General features: G+C 41.9%; 2 protein-coding genes across 9 annotated transcripts in view; one reads left to right on the forward strand and one right to left on the reverse strand.

The window, feature by feature from the left end:
- The first annotated feature begins 621 nt into the window (after nt 1–621).
- Nucleotides 622–7,273, forward strand: tmem106c (transmembrane protein 106C). 2 transcript variants are annotated; one of them, XM_064922147.1, is made up of 8 exons: nt 622–796; nt 1,538–1,796; nt 1,922–1,985; nt 3,728–3,887; nt 4,010–4,150; nt 4,348–4,397; nt 5,337–5,390; nt 5,503–7,273. In XM_064922147.1, the coding sequence occupies exons 2-8, from the start codon at nt 1,586–1,588 to the stop codon at nt 5,621–5,623; spliced, it is 801 nt and encodes a 266-aa protein (XP_064778219.1). In that variant the 5' UTR covers nt 622–796; nt 1,538–1,585; the 3' UTR covers nt 5,624–7,273. The 2 variants fall into 2 exon arrangements, with proteins under 2 accessions (XP_064778219.1, XP_064778218.1); XM_064922146.1 differs by having other exon boundaries at nt 623–891.
- A 2,341-nt stretch (nt 7,274–9,614) lies between these two features.
- The window catches only part of LOC135503949 (tensin-2-like), a 55,199-nt gene continuing 49,314 nt past the window's right edge, over nt 9,615–15,499 (reverse strand). For 5 of the 7 annotated variants that reach the window (XM_064922151.1, XM_064922149.1, XM_064922154.1 and 2 more), the window contains 3 exons: nt 11,959–11,988; nt 10,124–11,357; nt 9,852–10,068 (listed from right to left, as the gene is read on the reverse strand). In XM_064922151.1, the coding sequence (XP_064778223.1) occupies nt 11,216–11,357; nt 11,959–11,988 (172 nt within the window). In that variant the 3' untranslated portion in view covers nt 9,852–10,068; nt 10,124–11,215. Of the gene's footprint in view, nt 9,824–9,851; nt 10,069–10,123; nt 11,358–11,958; nt 11,989–15,499 lie in introns of those variants that run through there. The other 2 variants (XM_064922150.1, XM_064922152.1) reach the window with 2 other exon arrangements.

Consider the following 15,499-nt stretch of genomic DNA (forward strand, 5'->3'; position numbering starts at 1 on the left):
ACATTTAGTCTATGGATATACATCACAGGAGGCTGCTGTGGGGAAAACAGCTCACAATAACATACAGAAGGGAACAAATGGAATGCATTTGATGCCACTCCACCTATTCCACTCCAGCCATTACCACGAGCCTGTTCTCCCAATTAAGGTGCCTCGACCTCCTGTGATATTCAGTACCAGTCAAAAGTTTGGACACACCTACTCATTCAAGGGTTTTTCTTTAGTTTTACTATTTTCTACATTGTAGAATAATAGAGAAGACCTCAAAACTATGAAATAACACATATGGAATAATGTAGTAACCAAACAAGTTTTAAACAGCTTAAAATATATTATATATTTGACATTCCTCAAATAGCCACCCTTTGCCTTTGACAGGTTTGCACACTCTTAATAAACTAAAGAAAAACCCTTGAATGAGTAGGTGTTCTAAAACCTTTGACCGGTTGTGTACATTACTTTATTTCAATATTATTTTTATGTAGGGATGTGCAAAACGGAAACTTCGCAAACTTCTTCCAAAATAAAAACCTGTAGGCGTAAATCCTGGTTTGCACTGTACCTTTAAGAAGATTTTCAAGCGCCAACTAGAATTAAACCGATTGCAAGCCCATTAACAACCGGGGTGTAAGCATTAGTCCAAACAGTTTCAGAAAGTTCCGTTTTGTAACTAAAACTATTGGACAAATTCAGGTAGCTCCCGCCCCGTTTAGTTTGCTTCCGTTTAAGAAACGTGAAACGTTTTGCAACATAATCTGCGGAATGAGTACACCCCTGCACAAGAACGAACTGCAAAGTGAGTGTCACGAGCTGCTGGCAAAACAACACGATCAATGACTTGATAGCCTTGCCTGAATGTTCTTAGAAATACCGTCAACCAAATATATAAAGGTAGGACAACTATTATGTCTGAAGACGCAAGCCTAGTGCAGGTTGTGCACCTTGGTAAACGTTGACAGCTAGCTAGTTAACTTTGCTTGCTAGCTAACAGCTCGATAGCTAAGGTAGCTAGCTACTTACCTTACGTAACTTTACCGCTAGCAAGATAGCTCAAACATTCTCGACCGCAGTGGCACTAAGCTTGCTGTTGTTATTGTGCTTTGATTGGACTAAGTAACTGATAGTTGTGTTGGACATAATACGTTACTAGCCAATGTGTAGCTAGCTAGCTATTGTATTGTGACAGTGTTCATAGCTATGTTTTTACATTTTTATGGTCATTGTTCATGTCTATCCACATACTTCCACGTTTGACATTAAGAGGCCACGCCCTAAGCCATTTATTCAGATTGCCATATCTGTGCTACAGGGTATAGTAGTAGTGCCTGGGACATTATGTGCTTTGAGGCCTGGCGTACTGGCCAACGTCTGGAAATCCCAGACCTACTGTAGGGCAACACAACTGGAACGTTGTTTACATTGTGGGAGGCAACCCATCTGCAGTAGGCTAATAATTTGAAATACAATTGCCAAACGTTGATTATTAGCCAAAATATGTCCTGCCCTTTACTCAACTTTTATTTTTGCTGTGCCCTAGGGTCTGTCCTTTGAAAAAAGGCTGGCTTGATTATCTGCCAGCCAGCTCATGGGCACTCAATGGTCCCGAAGCGAAAGCGACAGCAGTCTTCTGCTTGTCCCGGAGGTTGGGACAGGGTGGCAGACGGGGGATGATGATGATGACTCGCTGGATGGACTGGACAGACAGGAGGACATTGCTCGGTTCCCTTATGTAGAGTTTACTGGCAGGGACAGTATTACCTGTCCAACATGCCAAGGCACTGGCCACATCCCCTCAGGTGAGGCATTTCCTGTCTGGATTCCTGTCCTGCTGTGCATTGATTGCTGTACTGCTGTGGTAGGGATCATTTTGATGGTGTTCTCCCATTTGACTTGTCCCTCTTCTGTGGTCATTGTCTTTCAGAGCAGGTCAATGAGCTTGTGGCTCTGGTTCCCTACAACGACCAGAGACTCCGGCCCCAGAGAACGTACGTTTTACAGCTAACCCATTTTTCTCACCAGCTTATATCTGGATCGGTCACATACAGTTGAAGTCGGAAGTTTACATACAATTAGGTTGGAGTCATTAAAACTCATTTTTCAACCACTCCACAAATTTCTTGTTAACAAACTATAGTTTGGGCAAGTTGGTTAGGACATCTACTTTATGCATGTCACAAGGAATTTTTTCAACAATTGTTTAGACAGATAATTTCACTGCATCACAATTCCAGTGGGTCAGAAGTTGACTGTGCCTTTTAAACAGCTTGCAAAATTCCAGAAAATGAGGGCATGGCTTTAGAAGCTTCTGATAAGCTAATTGACATCATTTGAATCAATTGGAGTTGTACTTATGGATATATTTCAAGGCCTACCTTCAAACTCAGTGCATATTTGCTTGACATCATAGGGATCTCAGCCAAGACCTCAGAAAACAAATTGTAGACCTTCACAAGTCTGGTTCATCATTGGGAGCAATTTCCAAACGCCTGAAGGTACCAAGTTCATCTGTACAAACGATAGTACGCAAGTATAAACACCATGGGACCACGCAGCCGTCGTACCGCTCAGGAAGGAGACGTGTTCTCTCTCCTAGAGATGAACGTGCTTTGTTGCGAAAAGTGCAAATCAATCTCAGAACAACAGCAAAGGACCTTGTGAAAATGCTGGAGGAAACTGGTACAAAGTATCTATATCCACAGTAAAACGAGTCCTATATTGACATAACCTGAATGGCCGCTCAGCAAGGAAGAAGCCATTGCTCCAAAACTGCCATAAAAAAAGGCACACTACAATTTGCAACTGCACATGGGGACAAAGATCGTACTTTTTGGAGAAATGTCCTCTGGTCTGTTGAAACAACAATAGAACTGTTTGGCCATAATGACCGTTATGTTTGGAGGAAAAAGAGGGAGGCTTGCAAGTCGAAGAATCCCAACCGTGAAGCACAGGGGTGGCAGCATGTTGTGGAGGTGGCTTTGCTGCAGGAGGGACTGGTGCACTTCACAAAATAGATGACATCATGAGGCAGGAAAAATGATGTGGATATATTGAAGCAACATCGCAAGACATCAGTCAGGAAGTTAAAGCTTGGTCGCAAATGGGTCTTCCAGATGGACAATGATCCCAAGCATACTTCCAAGGTTGTGACAAAAGGTCTTAAGGACAACAAAGTCAAGGTATTGGAGTGGCCATCACAAAGTCCTGACCTCAACCCTGTAGAACATTTGTGGGCAGAACTGAAAAAGCCTGTGCGAGCAAGAAGGCCTACAAACCTGACTCGGTTACACCAGCTTGGTCAGGAGGAATGAGCCACAATTCACCTAACTTATTGTGGGAAGCTTGTGGAAGGTTACTCAAAACGTTTGACCCAAGTTAAACAATTTGAAGGCAATGCTGCCAAATATTAATTGAGTCTATGTAAACTTCTGACTCACTGGGAATGTGATGCAAGAACTAAAAGCTGAAATAAATCATTCTCTGCTATTATTCTGACTTTTCACATTCTTAAAATAAAGTGGTGATCCTAACTAACCTTAAGTCGGGATTTTTACTAGGATTAAATGTCAGAAATTGTGAAACTGAGTTTAAATGTATTTGGCTAAGGTGTATGTAAACTTTGACTTCAACTGTACATAACTGTCACATTCTGTCATTTTTAGTTGGTTCACAGTTTGTTTTTTGGGTAACATTGATTGTCAAAGTAAACAGTAAGTGCTATGTTTGACAGGAAGCTGTATGTGGTCCTCTCGGCGGTGCTATGTCTCCTGGCTTCCTCGCTGGTGGTCTTCTTCCTCTTTCCTCGCTCTGTCATGGTGGAGGATGATGGGATACGCTCTGTCACCGTGCAGTTTGATCACATCAACACTAAAGTCCTCATAAACATGACAGTAAGTCAGTAAATCGCGTGAAGATGTACTCTGTTAGTTGGAGATAAGATGGTCATTTGACTGTGCCTGCTGTTTATGGTGTGTTCTGCTGACTGTTCATTTTCCCTGGTCCTATTTGTCAGAGCTCCTTGAACTTCACCAACTCAAACTTCTTCACAGTGATGGTGGATAGTCTAAGCTGCCAGGTTCTCTATATGAAAACAGTCATAGGCACCATGCAGCTAGATAACGTCATCACCATCCAGCCCCTGAGCCAGACACAGGTAGGGCCTGCTGCAGTCTTAGATGCAGTGAACCATCACTTGGGACACATTCACTCCATGTTACATGTAGTTTAATGATTGACTTGTATACATTACTTGCTTTAAATATACATATTGTTTGCATTTCCTGACTAAAATTTCATTTGACTTTTGGTCTTGACTATTTTAAAACTTCTCTTTTTTTTTTTTTACTACAGGTGAACTTCACAGTCAGCGTTCAGATCAGTGGAAGCACCTCCTATGTTTAGTAAGTTAAAGGGACCTGTAAAGACCTGTATTTAGTTGTTTTTGTTTCAAGTTCTGTAATTGTTAATATATCATGTTATTTGTCACATGCGCTGAATACAAGCCCTTAAAACCTCTTAAGGATCTACCCCTTTAAAATAAGATAAAAAAATCCCTAAAATGACATACCCAATTCTAACTGCCTGTAGCTCAGGATATGCATATTCTTGGTACCATTTGAAAGGAAACTTTGCAGTTTGTGGAAATGTGAAAGGAATGTCGGAGAATATAACACAATAGAGCTGGTAAAAGAAAGAGAACTGTTCTTTTGTATTTTTGTAACATCTTTGAAATGCAAGAGAGGCCATAATGTATTATTCCAAGATTTTGTCCACTAGAATGCAGCAGTGTATGTGCTTTTTTTGTGTGACTGATCCTATGAACCATTGCATTTCTGTTCAAAATGTTGTATCAAGACTGCCCAAATGTGTGTAATTTGTTTAATAACTTTTCAAGTTCAAAATTGTGCACTCCTCAAATATTAGCATGGTATATTTCACTGTAATAACTACTGTAAATTGGGCAGTGCAGTTAGATTAACAAGAATTTAAGCCTTCTGCCAATATCCGATATGTCTGTCCTGGGAAATGTTTTTGTTACTTACAACCTCATCCTTATCGCATTAGCCTACATTAGCTCATCCATCCCATGGATGGGACACCGATCCCGAATAAGTTTTTAATTAACCAACAATGCAGTTTTAAGAAAAGAGTTAATCAAATATTTACTAAATATAAACGAAAGAAAAAAGTATCACAATAACGAGGCTATATACAGGGTGTACTGGTACTGAGTAAATGTGTAGGGGTACAGGTTAGTTGAGGTAATTTGCACATGAAGGTAGGGGTGAAGTTCTATTTGTGATTGTGAGGAGGTCCTAACCGCTCTTTCCACCCTCCAGTGCCTTCTGCACCATGGCAAGCATCAAGGTTCACAATATCTTGGTTATCATGCAGTAAGTATATCCTACCTCATAATTGTGAAACCGTATCACTTCAATCTCTACCTCTTGCCATTTTGTCTTAAATGTCAAAGTTTTTAATCATAACTGTGTTCTTCGTTCCCAGGACATCTGTGAAAACCTCCTACATGATGCGCACGGCCCAGAATACCCTGGAAGCCTATCGCTACATTGACTGTGGTTCAAACTCCACGGTTCACCAGCCCCCACGCCGACTGTGGCAGTAACCCTCCCTCACCACTAAAATCACCACCAGCCAGTGGTGAGGCCAAGAGTCCAGCAGCAAGGGACAGAGGGACCAAGATGCTGGGAGCCAGGTGACAAGAACCAGGGAATATTTCCAAGCATTTGTTTTGACTTCAGGATCAATAGGTTTGATTTACTTGCCTTCATAAATGCAACAAACACCAGCTCTTCAGTCAATTATATTTAGCTGTTGTGCATTTTCCTGAAATTCAAGGCATGACTAATTTACATCCTGTTGAATCCGCAACAATCTTGACTTTAGGAGGGAATTAGTTGTCCTTTTGCTTGAGCACAGTTACCGGTGTTACTACTGAATTATGACTACGTATCCTGCTGTGCTAGTCCTTGAGCGTTCGCTCACATTTTTAAGTGTCCTTTGGTGTGGGTCCTATGATTTCAGGGACTTGGCACAGTAAGAATGTATAAAGTGACTGATATTTTATTGCGCAGGAAGGGAGATTTGCTTCCTGCTATTTATATCTGGGACAGGACTAGTCGAGGGATGTGCCTAAGACAATTTGTTTGCACCTCAAAAATGGTACATAGGGCTATTGTTTGTATCTCTGATTTATTTTCTGCTTTTTTAATAAGGGAGAGTTACTGTCAGCAGGTACTATCATAAGTTAATACACTCCGTTTGGGTGTTTCCCACTGATTGACTAAGCATTTATACTAGTACAAGATTAAACATAAGAGTAGTAATATATGTTTCTAAAGTCTATAAAAAGGCAGGTTTTTTTTTGTTCTTTGGGATTGAACATTTTACTGCCCTTAATTATGGGAGGGGGGGGGGAACTTCAAATGTTTTGCAAGAGCATGATTAGCTGGTCTATCCAACTATCATGTCAAGTACAACGTTGTTGACATGATTGTTAAAAATGTAATACTAAGAGCATAGTCTTGCCAAGTACACAGCACACTAGCACAGTGTAAGGACCTCTGTCCGGAGGCCCAACTTGGACTTAATAACTCCGTAATGGCTTGCTAAAGGGATCTTTAATGACAGCTTCTGCAGTATTAACCAGGTCGGCATGACTAAAACGTCATAAACTCACTCACTGTCCTATTGTGTTGGGTATCTTCGTAATGGCGTTTACATTCCAAAGCACAGCCTCCTCTTATCATAGACTTTATAATTAAGCTGATGAAATTACTTGAAATTTGGTTTCGGAGTTTGGTATTTCTAGAGTGTGTAAAAGCGATAAGCTTGTGTGGTATTTCCAAGTTAGCGGACTGTTTTGTTTCATTTAGCTCTGCTGGTTAGATCTTTTGAATTGTTTGAACAGGGTTATTGCACTGAAGGGCAATGGAGACCGCCTGAGTGCCAATCTGTTTGTGCTATCATGCTAACTTCCTGTCACTCATTGTCATGCAAAACATGTTTGGCTTGACAATGACAGCAATGACTTGGCAAGAGCTCAACCAGATCTGAGACCAGGCTACAATGGAGAAAGGTGAAAACACTTTTTTTTTTTTTTTTTTTATGCTGAAGGAATATGACTGAATCATGCCTTTTTAGGGGACGAAATTGAGGAAATGTATGTATTTTTCAAATGGCAAAATTCTAAAATGTGGAGAGAGAAAATAAGGGAATGTTCAACTAATAAAGATGGTTACTTTTTTAATGAGAACATGTCTGTGTGACGTTTTTGTTTTTAGACTTTGCTCTTGAAAAGTGCTTGTTTCTAAGCAAAATACACTATGTTTTAAATTCTTACGTACAGTTTAGAAACCTAGAGATAGTAAATCCAATGAGCAGAAATCAGATTTGGTATCACAACTTTTGTTTTATTATATTTTGTGCATACAAAGCTTTCTTTAAAAAAATAGCATATAACAAGATTATTTTCCTCAAATGTTTCATTTTTACTTTCACTTTCCTAGCTGCATGTGAGAATATATTACTACATATAAAGATCAATAAGAAAACAGAACACAATATATTACCACTGTTATACAAAGTAGTCTTCATGTCTTACAAAAAGGACGCAAAACACGTATCAATACAAACACACAAAGCTTAAAAATATGAAAGATGAATTCTTAATACAGGAGTGCTTTGTCTTTGGTTTAAGTACATAGGGCCTTAGACACCTCTGATTTGTGTTTGTACATAAAGTCATACAGGTAAAAAAGATATGTGAGCATTACGTTGGAAGTTGTGGCAAAGACATGACCTCATGCTTGTCTTGTTTTTAATGTTGGAATATATTTCTCAAATATACAATATAAGGAATATTATTTGCATCATAGGTTAGCATTTACCCATATCTGTGTATAATAACTACATGACTATTTGCAGCGATATTGTGTACAGTGCTTGACAGAAGAACCATGGTTATACAATGCAGTGGTGTGGCACACCATTGTTCCTTGGTTGTCCTTGGTTACTGCAAGCGTTTCTTTCTAGAGCACAATTCATAAGAACTTACACATGAACTAAACATAATACCCCATCTCTGAGACTTGCCATATCTGTGGCCTAACCCCTAGCCTCCACACATTACCATATATGTACCCTAACCCCTAGGCTCCACATACATTACCATATCTGTGCCCTAGACCCTAGCCTCCACACATTACCATATCTGTGGCCTAACCTCTAGCCTCCACACATTACCATATCTGTACCCTAGCCTCCACATACATTACCATATCTGTAACCTGACCCCTAGCCTCCACCACATAACCATAGCTGTACCCTAACCCCTAGCCTCCACACATATCTGTGCCCTCACCCCGAGCCTCCACTACATTACCATATCTGTACCCTATCCTCCACCACATTACCATATCTGTACCCTAGCCCCTAGCCTCCACCACATTACCATATCTGTACCCTAGCCTCCACTACATTACCATATCTGTACCCTAGCCCCTAGCCTCCACCACATTACCACATCTGTGCCCTAACCCCTAGCCTCCACACATGATCATATCTGTACCCTAGCCTCCACACATATCTGTGCCCTCACACCTAGCCTCCACTACATTACCATATCTGTACCCTAGCCCCTAGCCTCCACTACATTACCATATCTGTACCCTAGCCCCTAGCCTCCACCACATTACCATAGCTGTGCCCTAGCCCCTAGCCTCCACCACATTACCATATCTGTGCCCTAACCCCTAACCTCCACCACATTACCATATCTGTACCCTAGCCCCAAGCCTCCACCACATTACCATATCTCTGCCCTAGCCTCCACCACATTACCATATCTGTACCCTAGCCCCTAGCCTCCACCACATTACCATATCTCTGCCCTAGCCCCTAGCCTCCACCACATTACCATATCTGTACCATAGCCTCTAGCCTCCACCACATTACCATATCTCTGCCCTAACCCCTAGCCTCCACCACATTACCATATCTCTGCCCTAGCCCCTAGCCTCCACACATATCTGTGCCCTCACTCCGAGCCTCCACTACATTACCATATCTGTACCCTAGCCAGCCCCTAGCCTCCACAACATTACCATAGCTGTACCCTCACCCCTAGCCTCCACACATATCTGTGCCCTCACCCCGAGCCTCCACTACATTACCATATCTGTACCCTAGCCCCTAGCCTCCACCACATTACCATATCTGTGCCCTAACCCCTAGCCTCCATACATTACTATATCTGTACCCTAACCCCTAGCCTCCATACATTACCATATCTGTGCCCTAACTCCGAGCCTCCACACACATTGATACCCTAACCACATACACTTTGTCGCTTGCACATTACAAATAGGCGTTTCTCACTTTTACTTTCTACTGTAGCATAACATACCCTGCTGTAGCCTAATGTAGTTTACTGTAGCCTAATGTAGTCTACTGTAGCCTACTGTAATCTACTGTAGCCTAATGTAGTCAGTCTAATGCAGTAGCCTAACATACCCTTCTGTACCCTAGTCAGTCTACTGCAGTCTGCTGTAATCCACTATAGCCAGTCTACTGTAGTAATCTAATATACATGTAGCCTATTGTAATCTTCTGTACCCTAATGTAGTCAGTCTACTGCAGTCTACTGTTGTCTACTGTAATCCACTATAGCCTAATGTAGTCTACTGTAGCCTAATGTAATATACATGTAGCCTATTGTAATCTACTGTAGCCTAATGTAGTCAGTGTACTGTAGCCTACTGTAGTCTACTGTAGTCTACTGTAGCCTACTGTAATCTACTGTAGCCTAATGTAGTCAGTCTAGCCAACTGTAATCTACTGTAATCTACTGTAGCCTACTGTAATATACTGTAGCCTAATGTAGTCAGTCTACTGTAGCCAATTTTAATCTACTGTCACCTAATGTAGTCAGTCTACTGTAGCCAACTGTAATCTACTGTAGCCTAATGTAGTCAGTCTACTGTAGCCAACTGTAATCTACTGTAGCCTAATGTAGTCAGTCTACTGTAGCCAATTTTAATCTACTGTCACCTAATGTAGTCAGTCTACTGTTTAAGTCAGTCTACTGTAGTCAGTCTACTGTCACCTAATGTAGTCAGTCTACTGTAGCCAACTGTAATCTACTGTAATCTACTGTAGCCTAATGTAGTCAGTCTACTGTAGCCAACTGTAATCTACTGTAGCCTAATGTAGTCAGTCTACTGTAGCCAATTTTAATCTACTGTCACCTAATGTAGTCAGTCTACTGTAGCCAACTGTAATCTACTGTAGCCTAATGTAGTCAGTCTACTGTAGCCAACTGTAATCTACTGTAGCCTAATGTAGTCAGTCTACTGTAGCCAACTGTAATCTACTGTAGCCTAATGTAGTCAGTCTACTGTAGCCTACTGTAATCTACTGTAGCCTAACATACCCTTCTGTACCCTAATGTAGTCAGTGTACTGTAGCCTACTGTAGTCTACTGTAGTCTACTGTAGCCTACTATAATCTACTGTAGCCTAATGTAGTCAGTCTACAGTAGACTACAGTAGGCAACAGTAATCTACTGTAGCCTAATGTAGTCAGTCTACTGTCGCCTAATGTAATCTACTGTAGCCTAATGTAGTCAGTCTACTGTAGCCAATTTTAATCTACTGTCACCTAATGTAGTCAGTCTACTGTAGCCAACTGTAATCTACTGTAGCCTAATGTAGTCAGTCTACTGTAGCCTACTGTAATCTACTGTAGCCTAATGTAGCCTACTGTAATCTACTGTAGTCTACTGTAACCTGCTGTAGGACTGTATCATCTTCTACATTGTGTTTGACTTACACTTGTGATTGTCAAAGGGAGAGTGACAGGGTTGAGGCAAGATCTTTGGTAGACTAGGCTACTTATTGATACCTTAGATTACTGACTAACAAGTGACAACAAAGCTTTGGTATCTCGAAGGCAACTATCAATGGCGGCATTTTAGACATTAGAATATTAACAAGATTACATTTAGATTATAATTCAAAATGGCAGTCATGTTTAAAATGTTGAGCCTTTGGGGTCAAAACTCAGTCTTTGAAAAGATGTCACCACCACTGGTGCTTTATGGGTCTGTAAAGCAATTCTGTGGCCTCCTGATTCTCTTTAGGAGTTGTGACAGTGTTGTTGCGGTGACAGGTCCCTGGCTTGGTCCTTTTCTGTCTCTCTACCTGCGCTGCGGCCCTAACATCACCTTGTTGATGAAGTTGACGATGGCTGAGGCAGGCTGCTCCGGGTCGAGCTCGGCAAACAGATGACACACGTTCTCTGCCATGCTGCCTGGCTTCTTGGCTACAAACCCAAACACCCTATTGAACAGGAGGAGGAGGAGGAGGAGAAAGGAAAGAGATAGAGGGGGGAGAAATACACACTTACTCAGACATGGTGATGCCCATTCTTACTGGTTTGATATGACGACTGAGACCTATTTGATCAACACTTGAGAAGGAAACAGGGTGAGACTAAAGTATGGGCCAGCTAATTACAGTTACTGTAGTAGAAGGTACGACCTGGAAGGATAATATTTGCCTTGTTCAACCATCCTGATCTCACAAGCTTCCATTCGGTTTCGCCCTCTCAGATTCAGTGAAGTGAAACGAAACGAGAGACCAGCGTTCAGGATGGTGGATCACGTTAGCATAATATCTCCTAAGCTACAATACAATATTTTTTTTTAAATCATCAAACCCCACAGATTTCGTAAATTGGCATAAAACAGGAACTGTGAGCATAGATATTTGTGAACATGAATTTGAGACTGTGTTCATGATCCACAGATATTTACCGGGATGACGGCCAAGGTACAGAAGCAATAAGATGCCATGCAGGTAATCAAACATTGTCAACACACATTAAGTGCAGACACATCATGCTCCAAAAGCAACATGTCCAGACATGTAGAGCACTTACTTAGAAGTTGTGCTGTCTGAGTTAGTCCACCTGAAGCAAAGAGACAGACAGAGCTCTCAAACAAGCACAGAGGCATAGGTACAGCTTACGTTCACAGCCAAGGCTTGCAATACCCAGTCAGACACACGCACACACTCTCTCCATCTCACACGCTCGTGCTCACGCACGCACGCACGCACGCACGCACGCACACACACACACACACACACACACACACACACACACACCAGACACACACACACAGACACACACACGCACACAATTCAAGCTCATACAGATCCATGCACAGGTTTACAGCAAGATGAATGAAATATGGTGATGATTGAAATGCCTGTATTCTCTTATTTAAATGGATGGTGTAGACACACTGTGTGGTCAGAAAGTTTCCATTATATTGAGGATATACACTGCTCAAAAAAATAAAGGGAACACTTAAACAACACAATGTAACTCCAAGTCAATCACACTTCTGTGAAATCAAACTGTCCACTTAGGAAGCAACACTGATCAATTTCACATGCTGTTGTGCAAATGGAATAGACAACAGGTGGAAGTTATAGGTAATTAGCAAGACACCCCCAATAAAGGAGTGGTTCTGCAGGTGGTGACCACAGACCACTTCTCAGTTCCTATTCTTCCTGGCTGATGTTTTGGTCACTTTCGAATGCTGTTCATCGACTACAGCTCGGCATTCAACACCATAGTACCCTCCAAGCTCGTCATCAAGCTCGAGACCCTGGGTCTCGACCCCGCCCTGTGCAACTGGGTACTGGACCCACACAAGTGGCCCCAGGTGGTGAGGGTAGTGCAGCTCATCCAGGATGGCACATCAACTCCCTGTTCAAGCTGTGCACGCCTCTAACTCAATCATCAAGTTTGCGGACGACACAACAGTGGTAGGCTTGATTACCAACAACGACGAGACGGCCTACAGGGAGGAGGTGAGGGCCCTCGGAGTGTGGTGTCAGGAAAATAACCTCACACTCAACGTCAACAAAACTAAGGAGATGATTGTGGACTTCAGGAAACAGCAGAGGGAACACCCCCTATCCACATTGATGGAACAGTAGTGGAGAGAGTAGCAAGTTTTAAGTTCCTCGGCATACACATCACAGACAAACTGATTGGTCCACTCACACAGACAGCCGTACAAGAGACGTGGAGGAGGCGCAGCAGGCTTCAACCTCAGGAGGCTGAAGAAATTCAGCTTGTCATCAAAACCACAAACTTCTCCGCACTCGAGAGCATTGGCGGGTGTATCACCAGTACGGCAGCTGCTCCGCCCTCAACCGTAAGGCTCTCCAGAGGGTAGTGAGGTCTGCACAAATCATCGGGGGCAAACTACCTGCCCTCCAGGACACCTACACCACCCGATGTTACAGGAAGGCCATGAAGATCATGACATCTACCACCCGAGCCACTGCCTGTTCACCCCGCTATCATCCAGAAGGCAGGTCAGTACAGGTGCATCAAAGCTGGGACCGAGAGACTGAAAAACAGCTTCTATCTCAAGGCCATCAGACTGTTAAACAGCCACCACTAACATTGAGTGGCTGCTGCCTACACACTGACACTGACTCAACTCCAGCCACTTTAATAATGGGAATTGATGGGAAATGTTGTAAATATATCACTAGCCACTTTAAACAATGCTACCTTATATAATGTTACTTACCCTACATTATTCATCTCATATGCATACCTATATACTGTACTCTATATCATCGACTGCATCCTTATGTAATACATGTATCACTAGCCACTTTAACTATGCCACTTTGTTTACATACTCATCTCACATGTATATACTGTACTCGATACCATCTACTGTATCTTGCCTATGCTGCTCTGTACCATCACTCATTCATATATCCTTATGTACATATTCTTTATCCCCTTACACTGTGTATAAGACAGTAGATTAGGAATTGTTAGTTAGATTACTTGTTGGTTATTACTGCATTGTCGGAACTAGAAGCACAAGCATTTCGCTACACTCGCATTAACATCTGCTAACCATGTGTATGTGACAAATAAAATTTGATTTGATTTGATTTTTCTACACAGATGAAAGCAGGTTCACACTGAGCACATGTGATAGACGTGACAGAGTCTGGAGACGCCGTGGAGAATGTTCTGCTGCCTGCAACATCCTCCAGCATGACCAGTTTGGCGGTGGGTCAGTCATGGTGTGGGTTGGCATTTCTTTGGGGGGCCGCACAGCCCTCCTTGTGCTCGCCAGAGGTAACCTGACTGCCATTAGGTACCGAGATGAGATCCTCAGACCCCTTGTGAGACCATATGCTGGTGCGGTTTGCCCTGGGTTCCTCCTAATGCAAGACAATGCTAGACCTCATGTGGCTGGAGTGTGTCAGCAGTTCCTGCAAGAGGAAGGCATTGATGCTATGGACTGGCCCGCCCGTTCCCCACACCTGAATCCAATTGAGCACATCTGGGACATCATGTCTCGCTCCATCCACCAACAGACTGTCCAGACTGTCCAGGAGTTGGCGGATGCTTTAGTCCAGGTCTGGGAGGAGATCCCTCAGGAGACCATCCGCCACCTCATCAAGAGCATGCCCAGGCGTTGTATGGAGGTCATACAGGCACATGGAGGCCACACACACTACTGAGCCTCATTTTGACTTGTTTTAAGGACATTACATCTAAGTTGGATCAGCCTGTAGTGTAGTTTTCCACTTTAATTTTGAGTGTGACTCCAAATCCAGACCTCCATGGGTTGATACATTTGATTTCCATTGATAATTTATGTGTGATTTTGTTGTCAGCACATTCAACTATGTAAAGAAAAAAGTATTTAATAAGAATATTAAATTCATTCAGATCTAGGATGTGTTATTTTAGTGTTCCCTTTATTTTTTTGAGCAGTGTAGTATTGATGTAATACTGTGTGGTCAGAATGTTTCCATTATATTGAGGATATAGTACTGATGTAATACTGTGTGGTCAGAATGTTTCCATTATATTGAGGATATAGAACTGATGTAATACTGTGTGGTCAGAATGTTTCCATTATATTGAGGCTATAGTACTGATGTAATACTGTGTTGTCAGAATGTTTCCATTATATTGAGGATATAGAACTGATGTAATACTGTGTGGTCAGAATGTTTCCATTATATTGAGGATATAGAACTGATGTAATACTGTGTGGTCAGAATGTTTCCATTATATTGAGGATATAGAACTGATGTAATACTGTGTGGTCAGAATGTTTCCATTATATTGAGGCTATATGTAATACTGTGTGGTGAATGTTTCCATTATATTGATACTGTGTTGTCAGAATGTTTCCATTATATTGAGGATATAGTACTGATGTGATACTGTGTTGTCAGAATGTTTCCATTATATTGAGGATATAGTACTGATGTAATACTGTGTTGTCAGAATGTTTCCATAACATTGAGGATATAGTACTGATGTGATACTGTGTGGTCAGAATGTTTCCATTACATTGAGGATATAGAACTGATGTGATACTGTGTGGTCAGAATGTTTCCATTATATTGAGGATATA

This window comes from Oncorhynchus masou, chromosome 18, assembly GCF_036934945.1.
Source record: "Oncorhynchus masou masou isolate Uvic2021 chromosome 18, UVic_Omas_1.1, whole genome shotgun sequence".
NCBI classification, from domain to species: Eukaryota; Metazoa; Chordata; class Actinopteri; order Salmoniformes; family Salmonidae; genus Oncorhynchus; species Oncorhynchus masou.